Below are 25,731 nucleotides of genomic sequence, written 5' to 3' on the forward strand. Positions count from 1 at the left end.
TAATAACACATATATATATATAGATCCGTATATGCATTTATACGTCCCGATAATTATAATAACGAGCTAACGTATGCGAGTGAAACAATTGCAAACATTTATTTTATAAAATATTCATTTATTTTTATTAATAAGTATTAATAATAAATAAAACACACGAGCAAGAACATTTATTAAATCTACCGTAATAAAACATTTTAGGCAGAGATATATTTTTTTCATTTAAAAAATCAATTAACTTGAAATCGAAATTCATGCAGGAAATGTGATACGATTATGGTGATTATTATTGTTAGTTTCACTTTAAAGGCACACTCGACCCATCCCATTTACCGACGAAGGGGAGAAGTTTCCGCTTTCTTGAAATTTTTAGGGCAAAAAGAATGAAGAAGTCATTTCCAAGATCACCGACCCTGTCACGTTTGCTTGCTAAGGCGTAAAGTATTCGAACGACTTCCGGCGTAGATGTAAAAGTTCGATTAACATAAGTACGTGCGAAAGAATAACATCGATATTTGAAAACTTTCTCACAATAATGCGTCGTCCCTTTTTAAAAGAATGTCCACGCGTATCGTTTCAAATGAATTCGTTGAACGCGCACAGACACACACACATACACACATACACACATTCTGTAGTTTCCGAAAAAAACTACAAATACAAGTACAGCAGTATATTCTGTGATACCTAAAATGTGTTCCTAGGAGAAGATTTTAATACGAAAGAAAAATATAATCGAGCATGAAGCCCCATCGAGTTACAAATTATACGAATGCTGTACGATTTCCGAAGCCCTAGTTTAAGAACCGAACGAATGGCGCCATGTGTGTAGTATTTGTGAAACGATTGCAACATCATCGTCTGCATCTATCTGCATCATCCTACTACTCTCTTAGTTTCAAAATCAAACGAAACATTTGACGCGTTGCCGTTAAGTTTAATGTTCGTTAAGATCGAGCAAAAAATCAATTTTTCTTGTTTTTTTTTTTATAATCGAGAATACGAATAAAAAAAAATCGTATGGAATTCTTCGTAGTTGGAATACAACGAAATTGAAAATGTTCATACGATACGTATACACATACATTCACACACACACAGAAACATACATAAGACTTGTGACCAAACGATCCGTTCCTTAATCGAACATTTATATTCAGCGTTCATAATTATCGGCCTTCGGAGACCTAATATTACGGAGTTGCATCGTATCTCGCATGACAATGTTATATCGGCTCAGTTCGTAGTAATGCGTTTGGAATTTCTCGTTTCGCGTTCAGCTATTATTACAAATGTATCCAGGTAAAGAAAAAAAAAACGAAACGCACAAAAAAAAGAAAAAGAAAAAAAGAAAAAGAAATAAAAGGAAGGGTTAGAGGGCAAAAGCAATGAGACGAGACGTTAAACGAATTTGCGAGGCAATTAGAGGAAGCACGTTTCTGGCATCGATTTGCAGCAACAGCGGCAGCGGCAGCAGCGGCAAGAGGACTATGAAACAACAAAAGTTGCATGTGGCACGAGGCGGATCTTACTACCTATCGAGCCAACACAACACGTCGAAGAGACGTTTCGAAACCCAGTCGTCATCGTCATAAATGCTCTCGAAGAAATCAACGGAGTAAAGAGAATCGGAAATTTATAGTATAGGAAACACCATGTAAAAGCACGGTTCATGCAAGGTGGTCATATGTATGGAACACATGGATAAAAAAAAAAGGGAGAGGGGGAGAGGGGTGGAGGAGGAGGAGGAGGAGGGGAAAAGAGATAGAGATAGAGTCCCCTCTCGTTTCGTAGATAGAAAGAGGGAGGGCAACGATGGGAGGGAAGGATTGGAGGTAGAGAAAGGAGTGAGCAAGGGAATAAGTGAATGAGAGAGAAAGAGAGAAAGAAGAAGAGGCCAAGGAGGTGGGGCGAAGGGGCAGAAAGGATGGGAGGGGAGAAGCGGAGAGTATAGAGGTATATGAGAAAACAATAGAGGCTGATTTGCAAACAATAGAATAACGTTAAGAGTCGAGTATTATACGCCGTTGTTACTTCTTGTGCCATAACGCCGGAGAGCATATGCCCATTAATATTCAAAGGCGAAAATAATGTAAACGACACGACAAAAATCGGGGGAATAATTTCAATTCTCCCCGTATGGGATTCCATAGCATGCGATCCCATGCGAGAGAGAAAGAAAGAGTAAGAGAATGAGAATGAGAATGAGAATGAGAATGAGAAAGAGTGAGAGAGAGAGAGAGAGAGAGAGGGGAGGGACCATGTTTCGCGTATCATCCTTCTTCTCTTCTTCTTTCTCTCGTCCTTGTGTGTTTCTAGCGAAGGAACGAAGGAACGAACGAAACAAACGTTCCTACGCGAAATTACTTTTTCCAACTCGACGATGCACGCTTGCTTGCTTGCTTGCTTGCTTGCTTGCTTGCTTTGCTTTGCTTTTCTTTGCTTTGCTTTGCTTTGGTTGCTTGCTTGCTCGCTCTGATATACATAATTGCCGTATAGAAGAAGATAGAAAAAGAAATGTACAGTCGATGGTTCTGGTTAGTGTCTAGAATTTGATCGCGAGAATGATTAAAAACGTGGGTGGATGCGAAAAAGGTGAGCAAGCGAAAGAATAATGTGGTATCGATAAATACAGAGAAAGAGGGAGAGGGACAGGAGGGGGAGAAAGAGAAAGAGAGAAGGGGTCTTATTTTATAATACATTCAAACAGAATTTAACTACCGGTTGTTAATTTTTTTCTATTTCTTATGAACGATTAAAGTAAGAACAATAGAATAGAAACAATTTAGAAATATTTCATTCCGAACGAATCGAACGATGTTACCTTCCTCTTATTTTACGCCACTCAAGATTACGACTTCTTCTCGAGCCCGATCGAGATTTACGAATCGATATATTGTTAAACGATCGCGAATATTTTTAATCTTGGTTAAATAGTAAACATGAATAATGTAATACAGGTATAATCGAGTTTCCAAGTAACCTATGATTTTTCTATATTTCTGTGCAATCAATTTAAGAATATTAAGAGAGAAATAGAGAGAAAGAGAAAGAGAAAGAATGAAAGATAGAAATTTATAGATCTAGATTTGTAGAAGGTTTTCATTGCAAACGTGATATCCCCTGCTGTTCCGATTACGCGACAGAACGTCGCGACTTATTCGTTGTTCACGATTCTACGAAGTACTGAATTATTCGAGCGGTTTGGTTAATGTATAACTCTCGTCAGAATGTGAGAGTTTACGATGTCACGTAGGCTCCTCCATCGTTTCATCCTTGTCCGTCGTAGTCGTTCGTAGTATATCCGTCATTTGCCTCATCGAAAATCCGACGATGAGTCAAACTACTATTGTTCTATCATCTATGATCCCGTGATATTATCGAACAGTTTTTACCTCTTTCTCCCCAACCAACCTCCTTAAAAATCATAAGATCAGGAAACGTTGATTATTCCTTGTTTTTCTCTATTTTTTTGTTTGTTTTTCTTTTAAATCATTCTCATCTCTACGTCGTCATACAACACACACTCTCGCGTCTCTTTATCAATATTTATCTACGCGGTAATTTATCTTCTTCTTCTTCTTCTTATTCTTTTTGTTGTTTATGTAAAGTCAATTACGATATTTCTTTTTACCACCACATTTGTGCTCGCGTATCTTTCATCTTTTTCACGCTAATCGTAAAATACATTCGATTTTCTTTTGACGCAAAACTTTGACTATTTCTATTTCTATTTCTCTCTCTCTCTCATTCATTCTTACTTACATACTGTTATTCTGGTAAAAAAAAGAAAAGATATTGAAATAAAAAGAAACGAGAACGACACGCAAAGTTTCACCATAAAAGCTCGTTCGCGCGATATAATCCCGCAGCGATATAATATTTCGCGACACGTAATAAGTATAAATTATACTTTTCGACGAAAATCAGCCATTCGCATTAGATGTAACACGGCAAACTAACGTTAGGAAATTGATGCTATTGTTCTTGGATTTGATTCAACTTACGTCGCGAGACTTTTATTGTATTTCTTAGAGAGAAAAGCAGATATATTCTATATTCTAAACATCGAAAATAATCGATCTTTGTTCGATCGAGTTAATTCGAACGAATAAACAAATCGCGTTGATCGATTCTAACGAAATATATAACGCTTTTTTATTTATTATTATTAATAATTTTGCACAAATCTAGGATGATATCTATCTCTCAATTTTAAACTTAACGATCGATCTCGAAAGTTTGCACGCGGGAACCGCGAACGAACTCCCAGTTCTTGGACACGATTCAATCTTTTGTAATCGGTGATACGGCCTCTCTTTCTCTTTTTATTTCTCTCTTTCTTTCTTACTGTCTGTCTTACTGACACGAGAAACAATCGTGCTAAATTCTTCGTTCGTGTATTTTTACTGCACGCAGGGCCGAGAAAACTTTTCCACTCTCCGATCCTACCTTCGCGAGCTTTCCTTGACACGAGAAGATGTTTGTGACTAATATGTCGATCGAAAAACAACAATAATAATAATAATAATAATAATAGTCTTACAATTACGTCTATTATTTTTCGTACTGACACACAGGATATCTTTACACATATATGTGAGTGTATTTTTGTCGAAATTTTTCATCGATTTCAAAGGCACGATTTGCAATCTAATAATAAAATTGAAAAGAAATGAATCATCGATCGTTACTCACTCTCGTATCCTTCGTTTCTTCCCTTCGTACGTTCTGAAACAGCACGCTTCCCATTTGAACTTGAAGATTTTGTTGCAACAATTGCGCCAATTGTGGATTTTGCGACAGGATTGCCGGATTTTGTTGCAACAATTGTGCCAATGCAGGATTTTGTACGAGGATTTGACTCAACGGTGAATTCGTAATCGGATTGATCGACTGTTGTTGTTGATCCTGTTGCTGTTGTTGATCTTGCTGCTGCTGTTGTTGCTGTTGTTGTTGCTGTTGTTGTTGTGGCTGTTGTGGTTGTTGTTGTTGCTGCTGCTGCTGATGCTGTTGGTGCGTTTGCTGCTGTTGCAAACTAGGAGAACTCGCGTTTGATGTTTGACAGGATTGTGAAAAATTGCCACCAGGTAGATTTTGTCTCGGTGGACTTTGAGGTGTGTGCGGTGGTGTCGGTGGACTTCCCGGTGCCATCGAAGATGCGTCTTTCTCTTCTTTCACTCTCATCTTTCCTGTGGCACACGAATGATTCATATATATTTCGTTAGTATTTACATTATTTGGAAAAAATGATGACAATCATTTTGAAATGATAAAAAGAATATATATATATGATTTTAACGAAAACTCGATGTAAAATAAATAAATATATTGGTAAATAAAAAAAGAAAATAATTTATGTTCTATGAGCTCTCTATTCGAAATGAAAATTCAATTAAAATTCAATCGTTGTTAATTGCATATGTCGAGTATGATTAAAAAATAAGTATCCTTTCGCGTTCTCAAATACATAAGACCTCAACTGTCCTTTTATTAAATCTCACGACTTCGATCTCGACCATGAAAGTCTCGCCAATCCCCAAACTCCGTCAGACTCCTGACGAGACTGACTACTCGTACCAAGTTTTTCCATATTTTTGGAAAGAATCGAGTGGTGGGGATCGACAGCTTCCGATTGGCGGAAGAAAATTCGTCCGGTTATTTCGTCGGACGAATGAAAAGGTGTCGAGTGGGAATCCAAACTCCCTTAAAGGAAGGGGAAAGAAATCGTGGATGGTAAATAAAAACAAGGAGTAGGAAAGAAAATAAGAAAAAGAATTATCGACGCAAAAAGAGGAAGAGAGGAGTGCTGGTGGTGGTGGTAGGAATCTAAAAGGGAAATCTTGTTGTTGTTTTTTTTTCCTTCTTTCTTTCCCTCCACCCCGCGTTTGCCCTTTGCAAGAGAACTTGGAGATCGTGAAATTGAGACGTTCGGATTTTAAAAGTCCCGTAATCGACTGCCAGCGAGCAGGTACATCTGCTCCGTTTCGATCCCGTTTTTTTTTTTTTTTTTTCCTTCTTTTTTGGGGTGAAATCGGCCCCGAAGAAGCTACGGTAGTGCGGTGAAAAAGCAAAAAAAAATAAAAAAGAAAGAAAAAAAAAAAAAAGAAAAGAAACAAGAATAACATAGGAATTAGAAAAGAAAGAAAAAAAAATAAGAGAGAAGAGGTGTCGAAAGTCGATCGATCGATCGATCATTTTTTCTTAACGCTGTGATTCGAGTTAGACGTGTGGACATAGCGAAAATATAACAAAAAAAAATATAACGATTGCCGTTCATTGTACGCGAAAAGTCTCGAATTAATGTGAGAAAGTAAGAATACATATGCACTTAGAAAGAAACATATACATATATATATATATGTAATAAGTATACGTATATACATATATATGTATAATAAAAATACTAGCAGCATATACGCGCGCATCAACGAACTATCGTGTAATACGACGAGGAGGAGGAAGAAGAATCCGTTCGTCTCTCGGATTACAAGAAACTCGGATTACAGAAGGAACCAACCGGTTCTCTTCTCAGTTCTTCTCAGTTCTCGATCATGCGGAGGGTTAAAACTACGACTGGTGGGATATATAGAGAAAGAAGAGTGAGAAAAAGAAAGAAAAATAGAAAGAGACAGAGACAGAGACAGAGAGAGAAAGAAAGAAAGGGAGAGGGAAAGAGTGGTGAGCAGGGGGTTGTTTTTAATAACCCTCCGGGATGGTCGACTGATTTCAGGTAGATATATCGCGGTTTATTCGCGCACAAGACGCAACCAAGGCCCATGAGAACGTCAAACTCCAACGAGAGAAGATCCCGAAGGTGTATTTTACCTGGGCCTTCTTTCAGCCTCTGGCAGGTCGGCTCCGCGGGTGCGGAATGAGAAAATAAGAAGGAAGGAAGGAAGGAAGGAAAGGAGGAAGGAAAGAAAATAAAGCGAGATGGAAAGAGATTTTGAAATTGGGAAAGGGCTTAAAAGGTTCCCCCTCCTTTTTTTCGCGAAGGTCTTTTAAAAAAGAGAGAGGAAAGGGGAGACTAGTATAGATCGATGACGTCTATCGAAATTACGCAACAACCCCCTTAAAAAAGGCTGCAGCTTCTTACCTTTTTCCCTCTCTTCCTCTCTTTTTTTATTTTTATACCCGAGCATTCTCGAAAAATGCATTCCCCCTTTCTTTATCTCTTTGCCACATTCGTCCATCATTCTAGAAGACGCCTCGGAACGATGAAAAATGATCGTCCGTCGTCATTTTCGAGTCTTCTTTGGAAGGTGAAAAGATAAAAAGGTTGCAGAGAGAGAGAGAGAGAGGGAGAGAGGAAGAGAAGTGCACATTGTGGGAAAAGCCTTAGCTTGTAAACCTCGACTCCTATATCACCTATACTTTTGAAAAATTCTTCTATCAATTAATATTACTTTAATACGATTTAGTTTTGCGCATATCCCTCGATGAAAGATTTCAATCCCATTTGGTATAAAACACGTTTAAAGGATATCAAGAGACCGGTGGTGTATGATATTTGAATAATGCAGACGGTGACTTCATTTAAAGGTAACATTCCATGGTTGAAGGAATGTCAGAAGACAAGAACCGAGATTACACGAGTTGAAACGATTTTATGCAGAACCTGGTTGAAGAAGGAGTAGGCGCTACGATGCAACGATGAAAGAAAAGAGAAATATGAGAGAAAGAGAAAAGAGAGAAAAAGAAAGAAAGAGAGAGAGAGAGAGAGTATCAAATGGATTCTCATCGTTGGCAGAGAAATTCCTCAAGGATCGCATGCATATACGCGTTACGGTGCATCCTTACGGCCGGATCCTTAAATCGAGTCGATTTTTAAGGTCCGCTCCGAAGAAGGTCCTGCGCCGCGGGGATCCTGTGTTTCTCTTCCTCTCGAAACGTTCTCCCTTTCATCTTTGCTCCACATCGTCTTGCATCTCGCCAAGCCGGAGTAGTCGTGGCCGATTGATAAAAATCAAAGGAAGGCCCAGAGAATGTAACGAAAAAAATAGGGATAACCCACGAAAGGGGTACCAAAGGGAAAAAGTCATGGCGAAGGAGAAAAAGGATGAGGGAGGAGGAGGAGGAGGAGGAGGATGATAAAGGGAGGAGGAAAATAATCGACCCACCCACCCTTTCTTTATTTCTTTCCTTCTATTTTTCTTCGTGTATTCTCTACTTCGAATATAAATTTACTCTCGCTCGGTTAAACTCGCGTACACACAAAACACGCGTATCATATTTTTACGTTGAATTTCTCCATCCCAACATCGAAATATTCCACTTTGCTAAATAAGGAATAGAACAAAAAGAAGAAGAAGAAGAAGAGGAAGAAAGGGGAAATAAAATAAAAAAAAAAAAAAAACGAGCGTAACGGCGATGCGTGTCGGCCGAGTCTGGAAAGAGCGTAACATTGACGTCCGACCTCTCCCCTAACCTCCAGACTCAAAAAGATTAACAAAAAAAAGAAAAAGAATGGAAAGAAAAACGGAATAGAGTAAGGAAAGAAAGAAATAAAGACTAAAGTTCACTCGATATATATCCCCAGCCTATTTTTACGAGATACTTAAGGCCCTAAACGGGTTCGACGATAGAAAACGGGGTTTCAGATTTCAAAATTTCGCGAGGAAGGAAAATCGGTTAAACCCCTCTCACTCTCTCTCTCTCTCTCTCGATCTTTCTTTTTTCTTTTTTTTTCTATACGAAAGTCGAGGCGAACCGTGGACGATTTTTCTCAGGGGTTAAATCGAGCGTGGCCCTCAATTTTGATTTTTTTCACGGAGTTTACACAGGTAGCATAAAGATAGAGAGAAAGAGAGAGAGAACTTATGGTATACTACCTGCACGCGAGCTACCATCCGCGTACGTTCATCTCTGCAATGCGGAAGGGAAAGGACAAGAATATAAGTCTACAGTGATCGGTGAGGGGTCCAACAAGAGTGGTGAAAAAAAAATGAAGATTACGCGAGAACTCGATTGAGAGTAAAACAGGGAGAGAGAGAGAGAGAGAGAAAGAACGAGGGATAGAAAAACACACAGTCGAGTTCACTTCCCTTCTTTTCCACTTTTCGATGTGATGCTTCTGGGACCTGAACGAAGGGTAAAAAAAAGAAAGAAAGAAAGAGAGAGAAGGGGAGAGTAAAAGTGAGTTAATAGTCGGTAAAACGGTATTCTCCGCGTGACCCGAAGGGGGTTGAAAGTTCTTCCAAGGGTGACCTCTTCCTTCCTATTTTTCTTTACGTTTCTCCACACCGGTGATACCTCTTCCGGAGGGGTCCGATAAAAAGAAGAGAAAAAAAAAAGAAAGGGGGAAGTATTCCTCCTCTCTTCCTTTCCTTCTTTATCTACGATCGTGGAATCACCGAGGATGGAAAAACCGAGACACACGCGGCAAAACTCTCTCTCTCTCTCTCGTTTACTCGTAGAGAAATTTCAACGATTCGTTCGGTGTTAGATACGACGAAGTTTTCTTTTTTCATTTTTCTGTCATATTCATATATTTCTTTTATTTTTTTTAAATTATTTTCAACGAGGCAGAGATAAATCTCTCTTTCTCTTTCGTCTTATCGCGTTTGTAAATGAGAGAAGCGTGAATAAGGCTAGTTAAAGGAATGTTAAGAAAATGGGTAAAATCGGTAAATCAATTAACTCAAAGCACACACACGCGCACACACACACGTTGGATGGATAATCGATGAGAAATATTCGAGAAAGGAAAGAAAGAAAGAAAGAAAGAGAGAAAGGGAGAGAGTGAAGAAGGAGAAGGATGGTGAAAAAGAGAAGAGGATGATAGGATGCGTCTTCTCCATAATAAATCGTCGATTCTCCATCGGCTCGTCATCGCCGACGACGATATATCGACCGAGGCGAATCGACTCGCGTCATTAAAGCTCTCACAGCCGGTTCTTCTTCGTCGACGCGATCCGACTTCGACTATATGCTGAACCTACGTTCGCGAGAATGAGAATAATAAGGATAAGGAAAGTATTAGTGCTGGGGTGGGAGGGAAAGAGGGGTTGGAAGGAATAAAGGTTCTACCTATACGAATCGAAGAAAAATTAACTTTAGTCCTAAAGTTGGAACAACTTGAAAGACTATCCTAAATGTGAGATTGCTTGAAGGATTGATGTAAATAATTCATAGCTCTTTTATTATTTTCTCTCTCTTTCTCTCGCGTTTTTTTTCTTTTTATTTATTAATACGATAACTAAGTGGAAAATTTAAAAATGAATAGAATAGAAACCACACGAGGGTAGAAAAGATTCATCTTTTTTTTTTTCTTAATTACCTGACACAGTAAAATCACGTCCTACGATAATTACTCATTTTAAATAAAATTAAACCAACGGAAATGGTTCCAATTAATCGGGGAAAAAGAGATCTAAGATGACTTGAATTCAATTGTTATAGAAAACTTCAAACTTTTATTTACCCTTTCATTGTTTTCACGTTAATTTGATAACGTGGTAGAAGATTAAAAGCAAGCAAGCAAGGCAAGGTAAGGCAAGCAAGCAGGCAGACGGGATGAAAACAAAAAATAAGGAAAAGAATATGGAAGAAGAAAAAGGGGTCTCAATTTTTCGTCGAGCCCAGACAGTGGAATCCCGTCGTATAACGTTTCTAAATTTTAATATTTAACACGCCTTTGGGTCGAGGGTGTCAGGAGGGATGGTGGTGGTAAGTAACGCGGTACGCGAGATAAAGAGGAAGATGGGCCCCGCGGGGCCCATTTTTAACACCTAACAGAAGTCGAGATGCCTCGCTGTGATTAGACTCTTCTCTCTCTCTCTCTCTCTCTCTCTCTTTTGGTTGGGTCCGATGCGTCCGGACATTATCCTGTGAGAAATTGGCGGCCGTTCGTTCCTTTGTTCCAGGCGATTTTTTATTGACTCAAATTCTGAAAAAGAAGGATGAGTGGAGATGCGGGAAAGAGAGGAGGTGGGGGTGGAGGAGGAGGAGGAGGAGGGAGGGAGAGGGTGGACGAGAAGGGACCCAAAACGAAATGGCGGTTGTTCAGGACGGTGGTTCGACGCGGTGGCCAAGTGCGTTCGTTCGTTCGTTCGTTCGTGCTCGCGCGCGCGCGCGCACATGTGTGGGAGGCTCGAGTGAGAGTAAGAAAAAGATGAAAAGCGAGAAAGAGAAGAAGAAAGGGAAAGAGAAAGAGAGAGATAGAGAAAGAGAGAAGAAAAGAAAAGAAAAGAAAAGAAAAGAGAAAAGAAGAGAACGAGTATTAAGACGGATTGGAGGTTGAGGTGGAGATGGAGGTGGAAAAGAACGAGAGAAAGAGAGAAAGAGAGAGAGAGAGAGAGAAAGAGAATAAACGGAAAGAAAAAAGGGCCAAGCAAGGAAGGAACACAACTGGCCGCGGCCGAAGCACCGGTCTGCGCTCATTTTTTCTTCTGGCCGAACCCGAAAACCCTTTTATGCCCACCCAAGATTAATTATCCTCCATATTCGAAAAATGAAACGGTCACGAACAAAGGAACGCCGCGAAAGACTCGCCGATATATGCCATACGATCCGCCATCTTCGAAAGCTTTCTCAACTCGAATGTATGGAAAGAAGAAAAGAATGAAACGAAGAAGATGAAGAAGAAGAAGAAGAAGAAGAACAACAACAACAACAACAAGATAAATAAAAAGAAAGAGAACAATAACGAAATTAGAGAAGGAGAGAAAACGAAAAGAAAATTTGTTCGAGATACTTTCGATAGGAAGGGATCGAACTAACGATGAACGAAATCGAGGATAAGATTGAGGTTATAAAAAAAAGAAAAAAGAAAAGAAACAAGGGTTATAATAAGGGTTTTAGGACCCATCGTTTTTGGGTAGAAAATTTCATCGCGCGAATTTGAATATCGCATAATGTCGAATTAATGCCGGAAATTCGACTCGCGGTAGCCCGTAGCAACGAGTGCGCTGATGAAAAGACTGCGGAGGATGCGGCAAGAAGGATGAGGGGTAATGAGGTGACGGGGTGACGAGGAGGGAGATGGAAAGAATATACGAAGTTTTATGGCGACCCCTATAAAGGCTCTTTCGCGTATGGAAAACGTCGCGTCGCGTCGCGTAGAGCCGGTAAGGCCCCTTCCTCCTGTCCCCCACCACCACCGCCACCACCACCACCACCACTGCTATTCCTCCAGCCCACCCCTCGGTTGGTCTCCTACCATCGGAGGAGTTTCGACGGCACTCGCAGTTATGGGATCGTTGCGTTGTGGAAGCCCTCAAATTCTCCGCATCTTCTTCTTCTTCTTCTTCTTCTTCCTCCTCTTTTACCTCCTCCTCCTCCTCCTCCGGGGCACCACTGCTTTTCTGCTTTTTTCTGGAGCAAAAGGGTATTCCCTTTTGCTCGTCTTATTTCGAGCGAGGTCGGGTCCCATCGGCGCGTCCTTTCTTTTTGTTTGACATAATTTAAAATTTATGAGTTCGAGAATCGGTTATGCGCAGCTTCTGCATCCCTCTCTCACTCTCACTCTCTCTCCCTCTTCCATTCTCGTCTTCCCCAACCACCGCGAGGTTCGAGCACAGAATTTGAATATTAAGATTAGGCCCGCTTTAATGCCGTCCCTCTTACTACAGGCCCTCCCGTCCCCTCTCCCCGCCTCTCTCTCTCTCACTTTCTCTTTAGTGTTGTTCGAATCGAAAATTCGCCAGATAAATGATTTCGTAGCGCAGCCATTTCGCAAAATTTCACGAAGAGAGGGGCCCAACCTTTCACGCGCATTAAGCTCGCTCGATAGGAGCATAAAACTCGTTTTATTTTCCTTCCTTCGCATTTGTATTCGAGATGATGATCGCTCATTAGCGTCGTAGAAGGGTAACACACTGCGTCGTCTTGTGGTACTTACGTACACACACCGGCATATCGAAATGACAACGAACAGAAGAAAGAGATGGAACGTTTCACGCTTGGAAAATGCTATCTTTACACGCTCGAGAGTTCGCGCTGTGTAAGATCGTCGAAATGAGAATGATAGAAAGAGAGAGAGAGAGTGGAAGAAAGATGATAGAAGGAAAGGGAAAAGATAGAGAGAAGTTCATTAAGATCGTCGAAGCCATGGGCACACACCGTATTAGGTTGGACAAACTGGTTTTCGCGGATCTTTTCTCTTCTTCCCAGCATCATCCGGCGCATCATCAGACCCCCGGATAAAAGGGTCTTCGAATTCGGCATGGCCCTTAACCCTTTATTTGGCGATGTCGCCCTCGAGCTACGTGATTTTTCTACTACGCCAAAGAGACACAAACGGATAAGTGGATAGATAAGTTTATTTATTTCTTATTCGTTCGACTTTTTTTATTCAAACAAATTCTCTAAATCCATCAATAATTTGTTCCTCGAAACTTTTACGTAACATCTCTACGATGGTAATTAATTCAATAGAAAATGATTGACAGTCTTTTACGTGATTCCTTTTACGTGATGACAAAATTAAATAGAAAGAGTGAGAGAGAGAGAGAGAGAGAGAGAGCGGACATTGTGGACAATGGATAATCAAGAAATATACACGAATGAAAGGACTTTTTCCAATGGACTGTACTTCGAGAAGCATGTGTTTTCGGCCATTCGCACTCCTCCCACTCCCGGACGTCAACGTCAATGATTCTTACTTCTCTCTTTCGGCCCCTACTCTAGATGAGCACGAAGAAACGTCAGTTGGTTTCTCTTGGAAATTTTCAAAGTTACCATTACCGAATTTCAAGGACGAGCGGAATCAGAAATATTCGAGGAATTCAACGACGTTAGCAATCGAGTGATCTGTAATGCGAGTTTGATGGGTTGTAGGTACTAATATGGAAGAGATTAGATACAAAATGTTAAAAAAAAAGAGAAAGAAACAGAAAGAGAGAGAGAAAGAGAGATCAAGGCTACCAGCAGTAAAGTCCTCTCGAAGTAGAAATTTCTTTTGGTTTATCTGCTTCTCACGAAAAGGCACGATCGGTCAAAAAGATTCTGGGCCAGTGGCATGTCTAAATCCTGTCGTTGTCCTCGCGGTTAAAAGCAGCGAGCTAAACTCACATATGGGCATGTAATATGTGTGTGAGTATCTATCCGTGTAGTCGGCAAAAGGAACGAATAGTAGGGAAAGAGAAAGAGAAAGAGAGAAAAGTGGGTATCCTCCTCTGCTAGGAATGCCTCCTGATGGATTGGTCATCCGTGATTAATTTGACAAGCTGACTTTCTGGTTTTCGGAGACTGACAAGGGAGCCTGGAGTCCCGCGCCGCGGGGCCTAATGGGCCCTCTCAGCCACGACGCGTCCGGCTCCTATCTCGGCGCACGAATCAACCAGTTCCAAGGAGGTGGGATTGTTTGAAAAATTAATCGAACCACCCGAACTCAACTCCTCTCTGTGGAAATGTTAATGGTATTCCACCATTTTTTCTATCGATTATGGTATCTAACCGAATGGACGATTCGATCGAGTCAACGGATAACCAAACAACGTCCTTCGCGTTTTTTTTTTTTTAATAAGCAAACAAATTATTTCCCAATTTATTTACCAATAATTAACTTTCGTCGAGAAAAATTATAATGTAAAAATGATATTTTCCGTTTACACAATTTGTCCGCGGACATCAGGTATAAATTTCATTATTTGTTCAATTTATAAATGACACGTGGGTGGTAAATTACTGTCTTAAGGGTTATCCGTTTTCTTCTACAAATTTTTTATGCAGATAAGTATCAGCTTCGGATGTTTCTTTTTTAGTCTTTTTCTAATGTGAGTATAGTATACGTATTCTACGGCTAATTGGTTGGAAATAATTGATTTATGAAAAAATGATTGTCATCAAAAATCGTAACGTCCAATTGAAATTCTTACGTAGAAGTGTCTTTTATATATAAAAATAGAAAAATATAAAAGAAAAAATGTTTAGGACGACTATAATCGACAGGGAAAATCGACGTTGTACGGAGGTATCCTGATCGATAACGACCGTCGGCTTGAGATCGGCACAAAGCTCGATGTAATAAGCGGTAAAACTCGCACTTTCAACGGCGACAAGAGTTTCGCGTAGAATAAAGCGATAAAACGATCTCCGATGTTGTACGAGAGAATATCGTCGTCGTCGATCGTTAAAGAAAAGAAAAAAGAAAATAATATGCTGCACTCGCGTGGAATTAGCATTTAATCAGGAAAAGCGTTACGAAATAATCGTTCGCAAGGAAGGAGAAGATACAGGAGTCGATGATCAGAAATGAAGGAAGGCCTACGGGAGGAAGAAAGTAATAAAAGAAAATCAAGAAATTGAATCGTTGGTGAGTCAACGGCCTGTTCGTGACATTAGTCATTGTATTTATAATTAAAACCGTGTCTCGTGTATTTGTGATGAATAGTAGTAATAATAAAAATAATAATAATAATAATAATAAAACAAAAAGAAGAAAAGATAATGAAAAAGAAAAGGAAAAGAGAAAAAAAAGGGAAAATGAATCGCTTCGTGTTCTTCCCGTTTCGTGTAACACGAGTGATGACACCATACCGCACCGTAGCGCAGAGTGCACCGTGCATCGTACACCGTGCACCGTACGATGTCGGAAGGATTTGATTTCGTAAGAAACTAACTAAAGAAGAAGACTACGAGAAGTTTTGCGCGAATGAACGGGAATGGAAAGAGAGACGTCGAGAGATCGACGTAGAGCCGGAATTAAACAAATAATCTTGAGCGACCGAGGGAATCCGTTAAGGCACGAAAGCACGCCCGGTAAAAGGATCCTATTGAATTCTAAATTTAAACGAATGTCCGAGTGTCAGCGAGCTGACGGGCAAAATAAACAAGATGCCGCGATGGAGGAACGGGAAAAAAAGGGAGAAAAAGAAGAGAAAAGAAGAAGTTGAGGGAAGATGGGCTGCACGGGGGAGGAGGAGGAGGAAGAGGAGGAGGAGAAGCTATAGCGGTGGTACCGATGGAAACGAAAGAATGAAAGCGAGAGAGAAAAGGAGGGAACGATCCAACGAGACACTTGACTTTTCGATTCGTTCTACTCGTGAAATGCTCATTGACCTCGCTCGTTTCGTCGATTCTACAAAAAAGTGGAATCCCACTGGCGAGGAGTCCAAGAGGAGTGCGTGGACTAAGAAGAGAGAGAGAGGGAGAGAGAGAGAGGATTCATCTTGAAAAGTTTCTCTCTCTCTCTCTCTTTCCCTCCCCACTCTTTCTCTATCTCCCTTTCCTTCTCATAGCTAGTCCAGGAAAAAGAAGATGGGGACATCTTTAATGCAGCAGAAAGTTGATAGCTTTATCGTCAGAAAAAGGCTCTCACGAAGCGAATTAATGTCGTCGACGTAACGAGCCTGAACTTTTTAGCTAAACGTAATGGGACGCGTCCCTATAGTTTGAAACTCGTGAATTGTCGAACCGGATCGTTTGGATAATCAACATCTAAACTAACGCGCGTCGTTCATCGCTGATTTTATTCTTTTATACGTTTGAAAACGTTTGCCACGTCTAAGAAAGAAGGTCGAAGGGTCGATTAGAATTCCAATGATCGAACGATTATTATTCCTGAATAATAATATCCAATAAAAGTCGTCTTGCATATACACCCACGTACATTCTGATCTTGTCTGCGTGTTAATCTTTCGTAGAAGTTTTAAACAATGGTTTCTGGGAGTGTCCGGATAATTTCGCAAAAAGCTGGATTCCCACGCGTCGTGGATTCGTATCTGGCTGATCGAAAGAGAGAGAGAGAGAGAGAGAAAGAGACAGAGAAAGAGAGAGAGAGAGATAAATACAGAGTTGAGAAGACTGTACCGCGTTGGACGTCAATATTGAGTCCCTCCTTCCTATTCTTCGTTCTCTCTGACTCAGAGAACTTAATTGATGAACAAAAAAGCCGAGGAGATCCAATTGACCCGGAAGCGGACATCAACAACTAGTGGAAAAGAGTGGGAGGTAGTAATACAAGCTAGACGATCGCGTCCAGAGGAAAAGGAATAATTAAATAAATGATTGATAACGAAGCCGAAGTCCGAGCAGCGCGCATCTGAATTCAACGAAAAATGAATTCGTAATGAATGGAAAGGGAGGGAGGGAAAGAGGGGTTGAGCGAATCGAGTTGAGGCAAGAGGTTCTTTCAAAATGAAAATAAAAAGGAAAAAAAGAGAAAGAAAAAGAATAAGAATAAAAATAAGAAGAAGAAGAAGAAGAAAAAGAGTAAAAAAGGTTGAGATATTTTGTTAGGATGTAAAGGGTACCCTTCGTCTTCCGCAAGAAGGGAGAATTCGTTGAAGGAATATCCACAACGCTTGCTTGCTTGCTGCTCTCGATTCAACAGGTCGCCGAGTCTCGAAGGTCTCCGACACCTCTCTCCCTCTCTCTCTCCCTCTCTCTCTCTCCCTCGTCATCCACCGAGGGCTAGGCGCCTTTGTCCAGTTTGTGAAGAAAGAGCTCCGATTTCGATCTCCCTGCTGGTAGAATCTTGGCAGTCCTCGCAATCGGTAGGTTGGTTCAACCTACCGGTGGTGCTCCGTGTACCACCACGCTACGTTTCCTACGTGTGTCGAGTGGGGTTGCACGTGGAAGAAAGCATAAAAGCGCGCGTTACCTAGTCCGATCCGGCGGAATCTCTCTTCTCAAAGTTTCTCCTCTTCGATTCGATCTAATATCCCCCCACCCCACCCCACCCCTCCATCCCCCCACCACCATCGTATTATTCCCATCCCTGTTTCGTCTTTTCTCTTCTTTTCTCTTCTTTTTTTTTCTTTTTATTTATTTAGAGTCGCGTCTACCGTGCGCACGTTTATCTACGACTTCTACTATAACCTACATTCGAATTTTTTTCAATCATTTTATAGATATCGTCGAGTACGTTTGTTCCGCGATAAAATATTGTTCCATTTGATCGTGCGTTTTGTATTTGTCACCAAGTTCAATTTATCGCGCTTAATCGTGAATCTTTCGATGCATATATTACACCTGAATGAAGATTGTTTTGTTATTAGATGAAAATGAGTGATAATAGATACCGTCCAATGAGAAATTTTATTAATTGCACCTGATCTTGTCTATCTCATCATACAGTTTTCGTCTATAGAAGTCGTCGTTTAATAGTTACATCCTCGGTTTGAGTTTCGTACGATCCAATTTTCTTTCAAATTATCTTCATCCTCATCTCTTCGTCGATAAAGTTTCTATAAGAGGACGAGATTTGTTCGTAAAGATAAGTCAAATCATTTTACAATGCGTTTCCACGATCCATGCTGTTTTCGTCAATAAAAAAATATCTGATATTCCACGTTGAAAAAGTTTCGTTTTTATTTTCACAACGGGTGGCGGTTACTAAAAACGAAAAGGAAAGAAAAGAAAATAAGGTGGTTGTTGTTCCTCCTTCGTTTCGAACCAACCAAAAGATAATATCATTTTTTTGAAAAAGCGACTCCCTTCTATCAGTTAATGAATCTCTCTTTCTCTCTTTCTTTCTTATCCACACGTGCGAAGATTACTCTTCGCGAGAAAGAGAGAAGAATGATAAAGAACGATATACGTCCCTGAATCTTTCTCTCTCTCTCACTCTTTCTTTCCGAAAAACACGACAATAGAAACGAGGCGGCCGACGAATTTCGAAAAGGAGAAAATAAAAAATGATCCTTCTTAAGAAAGATAAAAAGATGAGAGAAAGAGAGAGAGAGAAAGAGAGAAAGATAGAAAGATAGATAGAGAGAGAGAGAGAGAGAGAGAGAATCCTCCCTTCTCCGGAGCCTGCATGCTTGCTTGCCGTCCACCCGACTGTCCGTCCGTCCGTCCGTCCGTCTTCTCTTTTCATCCTTGCTTGCCTTTTATCCGGGCGGAATGATTAATGGGTTCACGGAGGCACCGCGACGGTACCTTCTTCACTCTCTCTCTCTCTCTCTCTCTCTCTCTCTTTCATTCATTCTCTCTCTCTTTCGTAGTCGACATCGAGCACAGCCCATCTTCCGGCGTTGCACGGGGCTTTTCTGCTTTCCTTCTCGTCGGATTATTGACCTCACCCTCTCTTACTACTTTTCTTACTTTCTTTTTTACCTTCCTCCTCCCCTTCTTTATCTTCCTATCTTTGTATCTACTTATCTATCTATCTATCTATCTATTTATCCATCTTTTTCAGTGCTACGTAACACACGCCAAGACGTATATATCACTTTTCTAACGCGAAGCCGTGAAACGATTAACGTAATCGTGATTTCAAAGAAAAAGAAAGAAAAGAAAGAAAAAAAAAAAACGAGAAATTGTATTAGAAAATAGACAAAAGTCCCCGCCGAGGGGGAAGTATATTTTTTACTTTTTTTTTTTTTTTTTTCGTGAAGGAAGAAACGACGACGACGACGGGCTTTCATAAGACATTTGTTTCTCTGTTTCATTTCAACGTTTATTGGCACGCGTATTCGAAACGCGTGTAATAACACTTGGCGAGTAACCCTCTCTCTCTCTCTCTCTCTCTCTCTCTCTCTCTCTCTATCACTCAGAAACGAAAGAGAATATTACTTCCTTCTGTTTCTCGATCTTTTTCTTTGACTTTTTCTTTCTTTCTTTCTTTCTTTCTTTCTTTATTTTTCATCTCCGTTCTTCTACGGATAAGAGAAGAGAAGAGAAGCAAGAAACCAAAGACGTATCGCCAAGTCGTGTCCGCTTCGGCGATCGCATGATAAATCACGTGAAATTTTTCGGTATCAATCACGCTCGCTCGCTCGCTCGCTTGATTCTCTCGCTTGAGTCCGCGAGATGAGATGTGTTAGAGCTGTGTTGTGTGCGTCGTTCTTCTACTTCTCATCTTTTGTTCCACGAAGAAACGATGTCGACGTACATATGTAATAACGTACGAAGAACGTACGAGTGGCGTCTCGAAAACAGGAACAAAACACCCGGCCTAAAACACTTCTCTCTCTCTCTTTCCCTCTCTCTCTCTCTCAGTCTTTCTTCTCTTTGATGTTTCAACTCGTTTTCGCTAAGAGTTCACCGATTCTAAAACTTAACTCTCTCTCTCTTTTTTTCTCTCTTTATCTTGAGAGAACTCTCAGAGAAGGCTTTTGCGCCTGCAGGCTTCGAATTTCGAGGCTCGACGAAGCGTGGCCCATTCGATTTCACGGCCTAACTTTTCGTGAATTGGTGCAACGAGAACGAGACAGCTTAATTGAAACGAATAGAAAGAGAAGGAAAAAGTCAACGAGGAAAAAAGAAAGAAAGAGTGTGTGTGTGTGTGCGTGAGTGAGAGAGAGAAAAATACTAAGCGTTTGTGTTCACGTATTATACTCTAAGCGACAATGAAGTCGCGATGGTAAAGCCCGAGTTAGGATCCCTTTAGATCGACGCGAGGTTAACATACATAATGTATGAATATTGAGTGAGGGAGACTTCGAACGATGCCAGGGATGACTCACGAATTGAGAATTCGATGGTCACGAGACTTTACAGAACTTACATAGAATTCCGCTAATCGTATGGATCCTTTGTTTCTCAAGCGGTTACCTAATTTGTCAAAGGAATGAGAAAAGATGAATTAACTTCTACCATTAGACGGGAAAAACATACTAAACAAAAATGACATATATCATAATTAATCAAAAATATATTCTTACGCATTTCTCTAACGACTCGATCGAATAATCAATCCATAATTGGAAGAATTAAATTAACAAGAAGAAGAAGAAGAAGAAAAAAAAAATAAATGAAAAGTAAGGAGCAGGAAGGTAAAAAAAAAAAAACGAACAAAAACGAAAACAAATTGATTTATAAATTCGTTAGAAAATGATTGAAATCGTTATTGGAGACAAGAGACTCTACAGTGAGATAACAGTGCAACGCACAAATCTATACACATGTAAAACTATATATCTATAGGCCCCACGTATGAGTAAAGTACGTAGGTAGAACATACACTTAACAGCAACGGGAAACGATGACGCGGGCCGATTTCAAAGGCATCCATCGATCGCGAGGCCTCCTAGTCGTCGACGACGACGACGACGACGACGACGACGACGACGACTACGTAGACGACGCTTTGCGTACTCCGACCGACCGACTTTATGAGTTATAAGTCGGCCATCTTGCCAGAGCCATCGCATATTCACGTGCGCGCATATGCGATGCACCGGCAATATGTAAGTGCCACATTCTGTTCTATGCACGTACAGTCCTCCCTAAAAACAACGCGGCATACACTTCTACAAATGGTTTTGCTTCGATTTCCTATCAAACAACACGACGAACTTAACGCGACTTTATAAATACGTGAAAGTTTTAGTAACATTTTTTTTTCTCTCCTTACTGTATGAAATTAAAAAAGAAAAAGAAAGAAAGAGTGAGAGAAAGAAAGAGGGATGGGGAAGGGGAAAAGATTGAGAGTTGAAGTGATTCTATCATCGACTTCGAGAGTGTCCAAGGCCAAAAGTTCTAAATTGAATGGCAGCCAATGCCAATCTGGTCCAGTCGAGCTAACAATTTCGTCGAATACTCTGGTTCAAGTGGTTCTAATTACCGACAAAGGCTACGCCACCGGTGTGATCGAAATAATAGCTTTTTCTCACCGAGAACGAATACGAGTGTGAAAGAAAAAGAGAGAGAGAGAGAGAGAGAGAGTGAGTGAGAATATAACGGTGAGTTCAACGACGAGTTTGCGAACACGAAACACTTTTTTTCTCGAGTGACGCCCACTCGCTAATAAAATGACTCTTTTACTCCCCTTCTCTCTCTCTTTCTCTCTTATTCTTTCTAAAGAAAACACGCGTTAAAGTTTAAACCGAAAATGAAATGGCGATGAGAAAAGTTGGAGAGATTTTGTTAATAATTAAATTTAATCAAATGAGACTTACCCTGAGCATGTTGACCGGTATTCGGGTTCATGAAGGTTGGTGGTAGTTGTCGACTGACCGATTTCGCGAGTTCACTACCCGCAAGACCGTAAATCGCTAAAAGTTCTTGCATCGTCGATTCAGCGTACTCTCTCATTCCTTCGAAAGGTTTCCTCTCATTCTCGCATTCCGTTTCAACGTCATTGTCACCATCATCGTCACCATCACCATCGGGATCACCGTCTTGCATACGATCGTCATCGAACGGCAATTCCTGATCGTCCAATCGTCCCGAGTCCGCGTCCAAGACTATACTTCCGACACTTTTCTCCGAGGAGTCCGAATTTGGACTCCTGACCTATTGATCGAAAAAACAAAAAATAGTTTGTCCTCTTAAACTATCGATAGGTAGACAAATGTGTTGTTGTATCGAACGAGTTTATTGATTAGCATTTAGTATGAAATAATATATTAGGTATTCAATACTTCGTATTATGTTGAAATTAACATAAGAAAAAAGAAGAAGAAGAAGAAGAAGAAGAAGAAACTGTATTACATTAAAATGATACTCAAAAAATATGTCCTATTAAATTTCAAAATATCATTCAAAGATGACAGTTAAAATATGATTAATTTTGACTAAAGAATTTATCAAAATGTTTAGATTCGTATTGACGTTGAATAATACGATAAATAATATCTCAAAATATAAAATCGAATTAATTTAAATTAATCTTCTTCTTCTTCTTCTTCTTCTTCCAGGTATATATATATATATATTTGCGGGAATAAAAAAAAGGATAAATCAAAGTATTTCATGAAAGGATTGAAAAAAAAAAAAGTACTCGCCTCCGTGCCCGGGGAATAAAGTTTCTGAGAGTTTAGCCGTTCGAGGATGAACTTGTGCCCGAGGGAATCGCCGCTGTCGTCATCGACGTCGGAGGAGGGTGGCCTCGTTGCGACCGAGAGGTCCATCGGGCTGACCTCGTTGTTGTTCAGCCTCTGTTGCTTCGACCTTTCGTCGTTAGATACGGCACCCGGTAAAAGCATAGTTTTCCTTTCGTATTCGAGGATCTCGTTGGTGGTTGGCGTATCCTCGACGCCGAGCATAAGTTCCTCGGATTCTTGCTCGTGTTCCTCATCCCTGTCCGACTCGTCCGAAACTTCGGCCATTCGACTGTTTATCGGTTTGAAATTTTTCCGCTTGTTACGTGGCTTTTGTATGCCCGATATCTGCAACTGGGCTTGCGTCTCGTATCGGGACTCGCCGTCCTGATCGGCGGTACCTCTTCGAGTCGTTGCGTAGTTGTAGACCGAATCGGACAGCATCTCCGCTAAATTTTTTACAAAAATTTATATCCCATCGAGCGTTTCGTTTCTTTTTTTTTTTTTTTTCTTATTCCATTCCCAACCGAACCCAATCACCCCACTCTCCTCGTTCCATCGTTAATCGTTTCATTTAGTATTTATCAAGGACGCGATTGTTTCGTTAACAAACAAACAAAAAATATTATAATCCATCGAGAAAAATAAGACGAAGAATTTATTTTCTTGCTCGTTTCGATCGCGTATACCATGATACTACTTGGAATACATTTTTTTCCGCGATATGAGAAGATAAAAAAAAAAAGAGAAAGAAAAAAAAATGACTTACTGGGTCCATACGGGCTGGTAACGGCGGACATCTCGAACCTCGCCAAGAACCCTCTCCTCCCTCTTCCCTGTCTATCTTTCACTGATGTATCATCCTGTAAAAATAAAAAAAAACGCACAGATACGACACTGACGTCATGTTTTACGATTGGAAGAAAAAAAGATTGGCTTGACACTCTCTTTCCTTTTTTTTTTCTCTTTCTCCCTCTCTCTCTCACACACACACATACACAGACACACAGATACACACTTCACCTAACAGTCATGTCGTTTGCATGCAACATTAATTTTTCTTACATTAGACTAGACTTCGATCGAACTCTTTACGAGTCTTCTATTACATTTATTATCTGCAATATGCATACGTAGATGCACATATGTTTTTCACATAGGTGTTGCTCGCATAGTGTTACGCGTTCGAGGAGGCTTAGTAATGACGTAGATTTGATTGAATTAGCGAGGAAGAGCTCTCGGCCTATATTTCTCTTTGCTAGCACGAGAAGCTCGTTTTACTCGTGACCTGCTTTCCAAGGATCGTTCAAATAAAATTCTCTTATGTTAGTTCGATGGTCGTTCGATTCTCTTATTTGATCGATTTATGGAAAATCATCGTCCGATATGAGAGAAAAAGAAAATTCCTCGTGTAGGTTAAAAACGTTGATCGGTTTCTCGATCGTTGGAATGTCGTTTACAAAAGTTCATTAAAACGTCTACGTCGGGAATTCGTTCGAAGGAAGTGCTGAAGATGAAGATGAAGATGAAGAAGAAGAAGAAAAATAATGTAAATAGAAATAAAGAAGCAAGAAATGAGAAAGCGTGATAAATATTAACGTTCGATCAATCGAAAGAATCTACGCCTTTAATACTAACTGCCCATTTATAGCCTCTTGTCTTTGCCTTTCAGATGAGAAATAGTCATTGGAATTTTAATACGTTGAAAAAAAATATTATTTTCTCAGTAGTTTCGATTTCAAAACAAATATATACACGCGTAGGTATATGTACATAACTTTATAATGAACCTGTAATATTATGATATCTAACTATATCAATAATCGGTATATAAAAAATTCACTTTACAATTTATTCGCGAGATTACAAATAATCGAATCAATTTTATCTAATTAATTTTAATTAATACAAATTGTCGTAATTATCGATATAAGTATAATTCGGCGAATGTATTTTTAATAAAAAAAAAAAAAAATTTCGTACATCAGTTAAAAACATATATTTGAAATATTTATCTGTGTGTTAAGTTGAGCCAAGAAGTTTGAAATAGGAGATAGAAAAGACATATACGACAGGTTTTCAAAGTAGAATTCGAGATCGTGACTATTTTTCGCAGGAGGCTTATACACAGAAGGGATAATTAACGTCTGTTAGAACGAAGTAGTCTAAGAAACGATCCGGGCTGGGCTGTTACACCCCACCATCGAGAGACTATGGGGCGGACCTTGAATACATTATCACCCTCTTTGCACGTGTGTATTACTCAGGGTAATACGTATAAAAAAATGTGTAGACTCTAATCGTACCGAGCGAGTATTCGAATCTGATCTGCAAAATATTATCTTTATCCACCTTCTCTTCTCTTCTTCTTCTTTTTCTTATTCTTCTTTTTCTTCTTCTTCGTTTCATTACGTACGCACGTACGTTTCGTCAAACTAGATGGGAATACGATCGGTTAGAAAAATAAAGAAAGAAATAAATAAAGAAATAAATGGAAGAAATCCTTCGACGTGCATCCGTCTTTGTTTGGAATCTAATGGACCGCTCGGATGTCTGAGCAACGAAATATTAAGTACCACGTTCCAAGAAACGAACGTCTCTACGCGAAACGCGTCCATCCATCTTCCCTCTTATCCGTATCTCATCGTTAGAAGGGATAAAGAGAGAGAGAGAGAGAGAGAGAGAGAGAGGGAAAAGGAAAACAAAGATAAAAAGACAGAAAGAAATAGAATAAAAAAAAAAGAAAGGAGGATAAGAAAAGCTTCTTCTTCTTCTCTGTTCTTTACGAAGAATTTCGTTAAAGAAATAGGAGGAAACTTTCCAAAAAGGGAACGTTCGCTTCATTTAACTCGGCCGCAATAACCCTGACGGCGGTGAGGGCTTTTGTTTTTGGCACCATACTATAGCCAACCGCGAAGTCTCGGAGAGAAAAGCTCGGGAAAAAGATGGGGGCATAGGGAAAAAACAAAAAGAAAAAAGAAAACCGAGGAGGAAAAGAAATTCACCTTTCGAAAGAATCCGCTACTCGAAATTCCACAAACGTTTGCCCTGGATTCTCCTGTTGTGGACGAGTTTG

At 40.1% G+C, this 25,731-nt stretch overlaps 1 protein-coding gene across 1 annotated transcript in view; it reads right to left on the reverse strand.

Annotated features, from left to right (window-relative positions):
* LOC122526266 overlaps positions 1-25,731 on the reverse strand; it is an 88,425-nt gene that overhangs the window by 28,931 nt on the left and 33,763 nt on the right. Inside the window, exons 2-5 of the mRNA XM_043649566.1 lie at positions 23,425-23,518; positions 22,620-23,104; positions 21,792-22,128; positions 4,699-5,192 (exon numbers count right to left, since the gene is read on the reverse strand). Of these exons, the coding sequence (XP_043505501.1) occupies positions 4,699-5,192; positions 21,792-22,128; positions 22,620-23,104; positions 23,425-23,455 (1,347 nt within the window). The 5' untranslated portion in view covers positions 23,456-23,518. The remainder of the gene's footprint in view (positions 1-4,698; positions 5,193-21,791; positions 22,129-22,619; positions 23,105-23,424; positions 23,519-25,731) is intronic.

The sequence above is a fragment of the Polistes fuscatus genome, unplaced genomic scaffold (genome assembly GCF_010416935.1).
Source record: "Polistes fuscatus isolate 324 unplaced genomic scaffold, CU_Pfus_HIC Scaffold11, whole genome shotgun sequence".
Classification (NCBI taxonomy): Eukaryota; Metazoa; Arthropoda; class Insecta; order Hymenoptera; family Vespidae; genus Polistes; species Polistes fuscatus.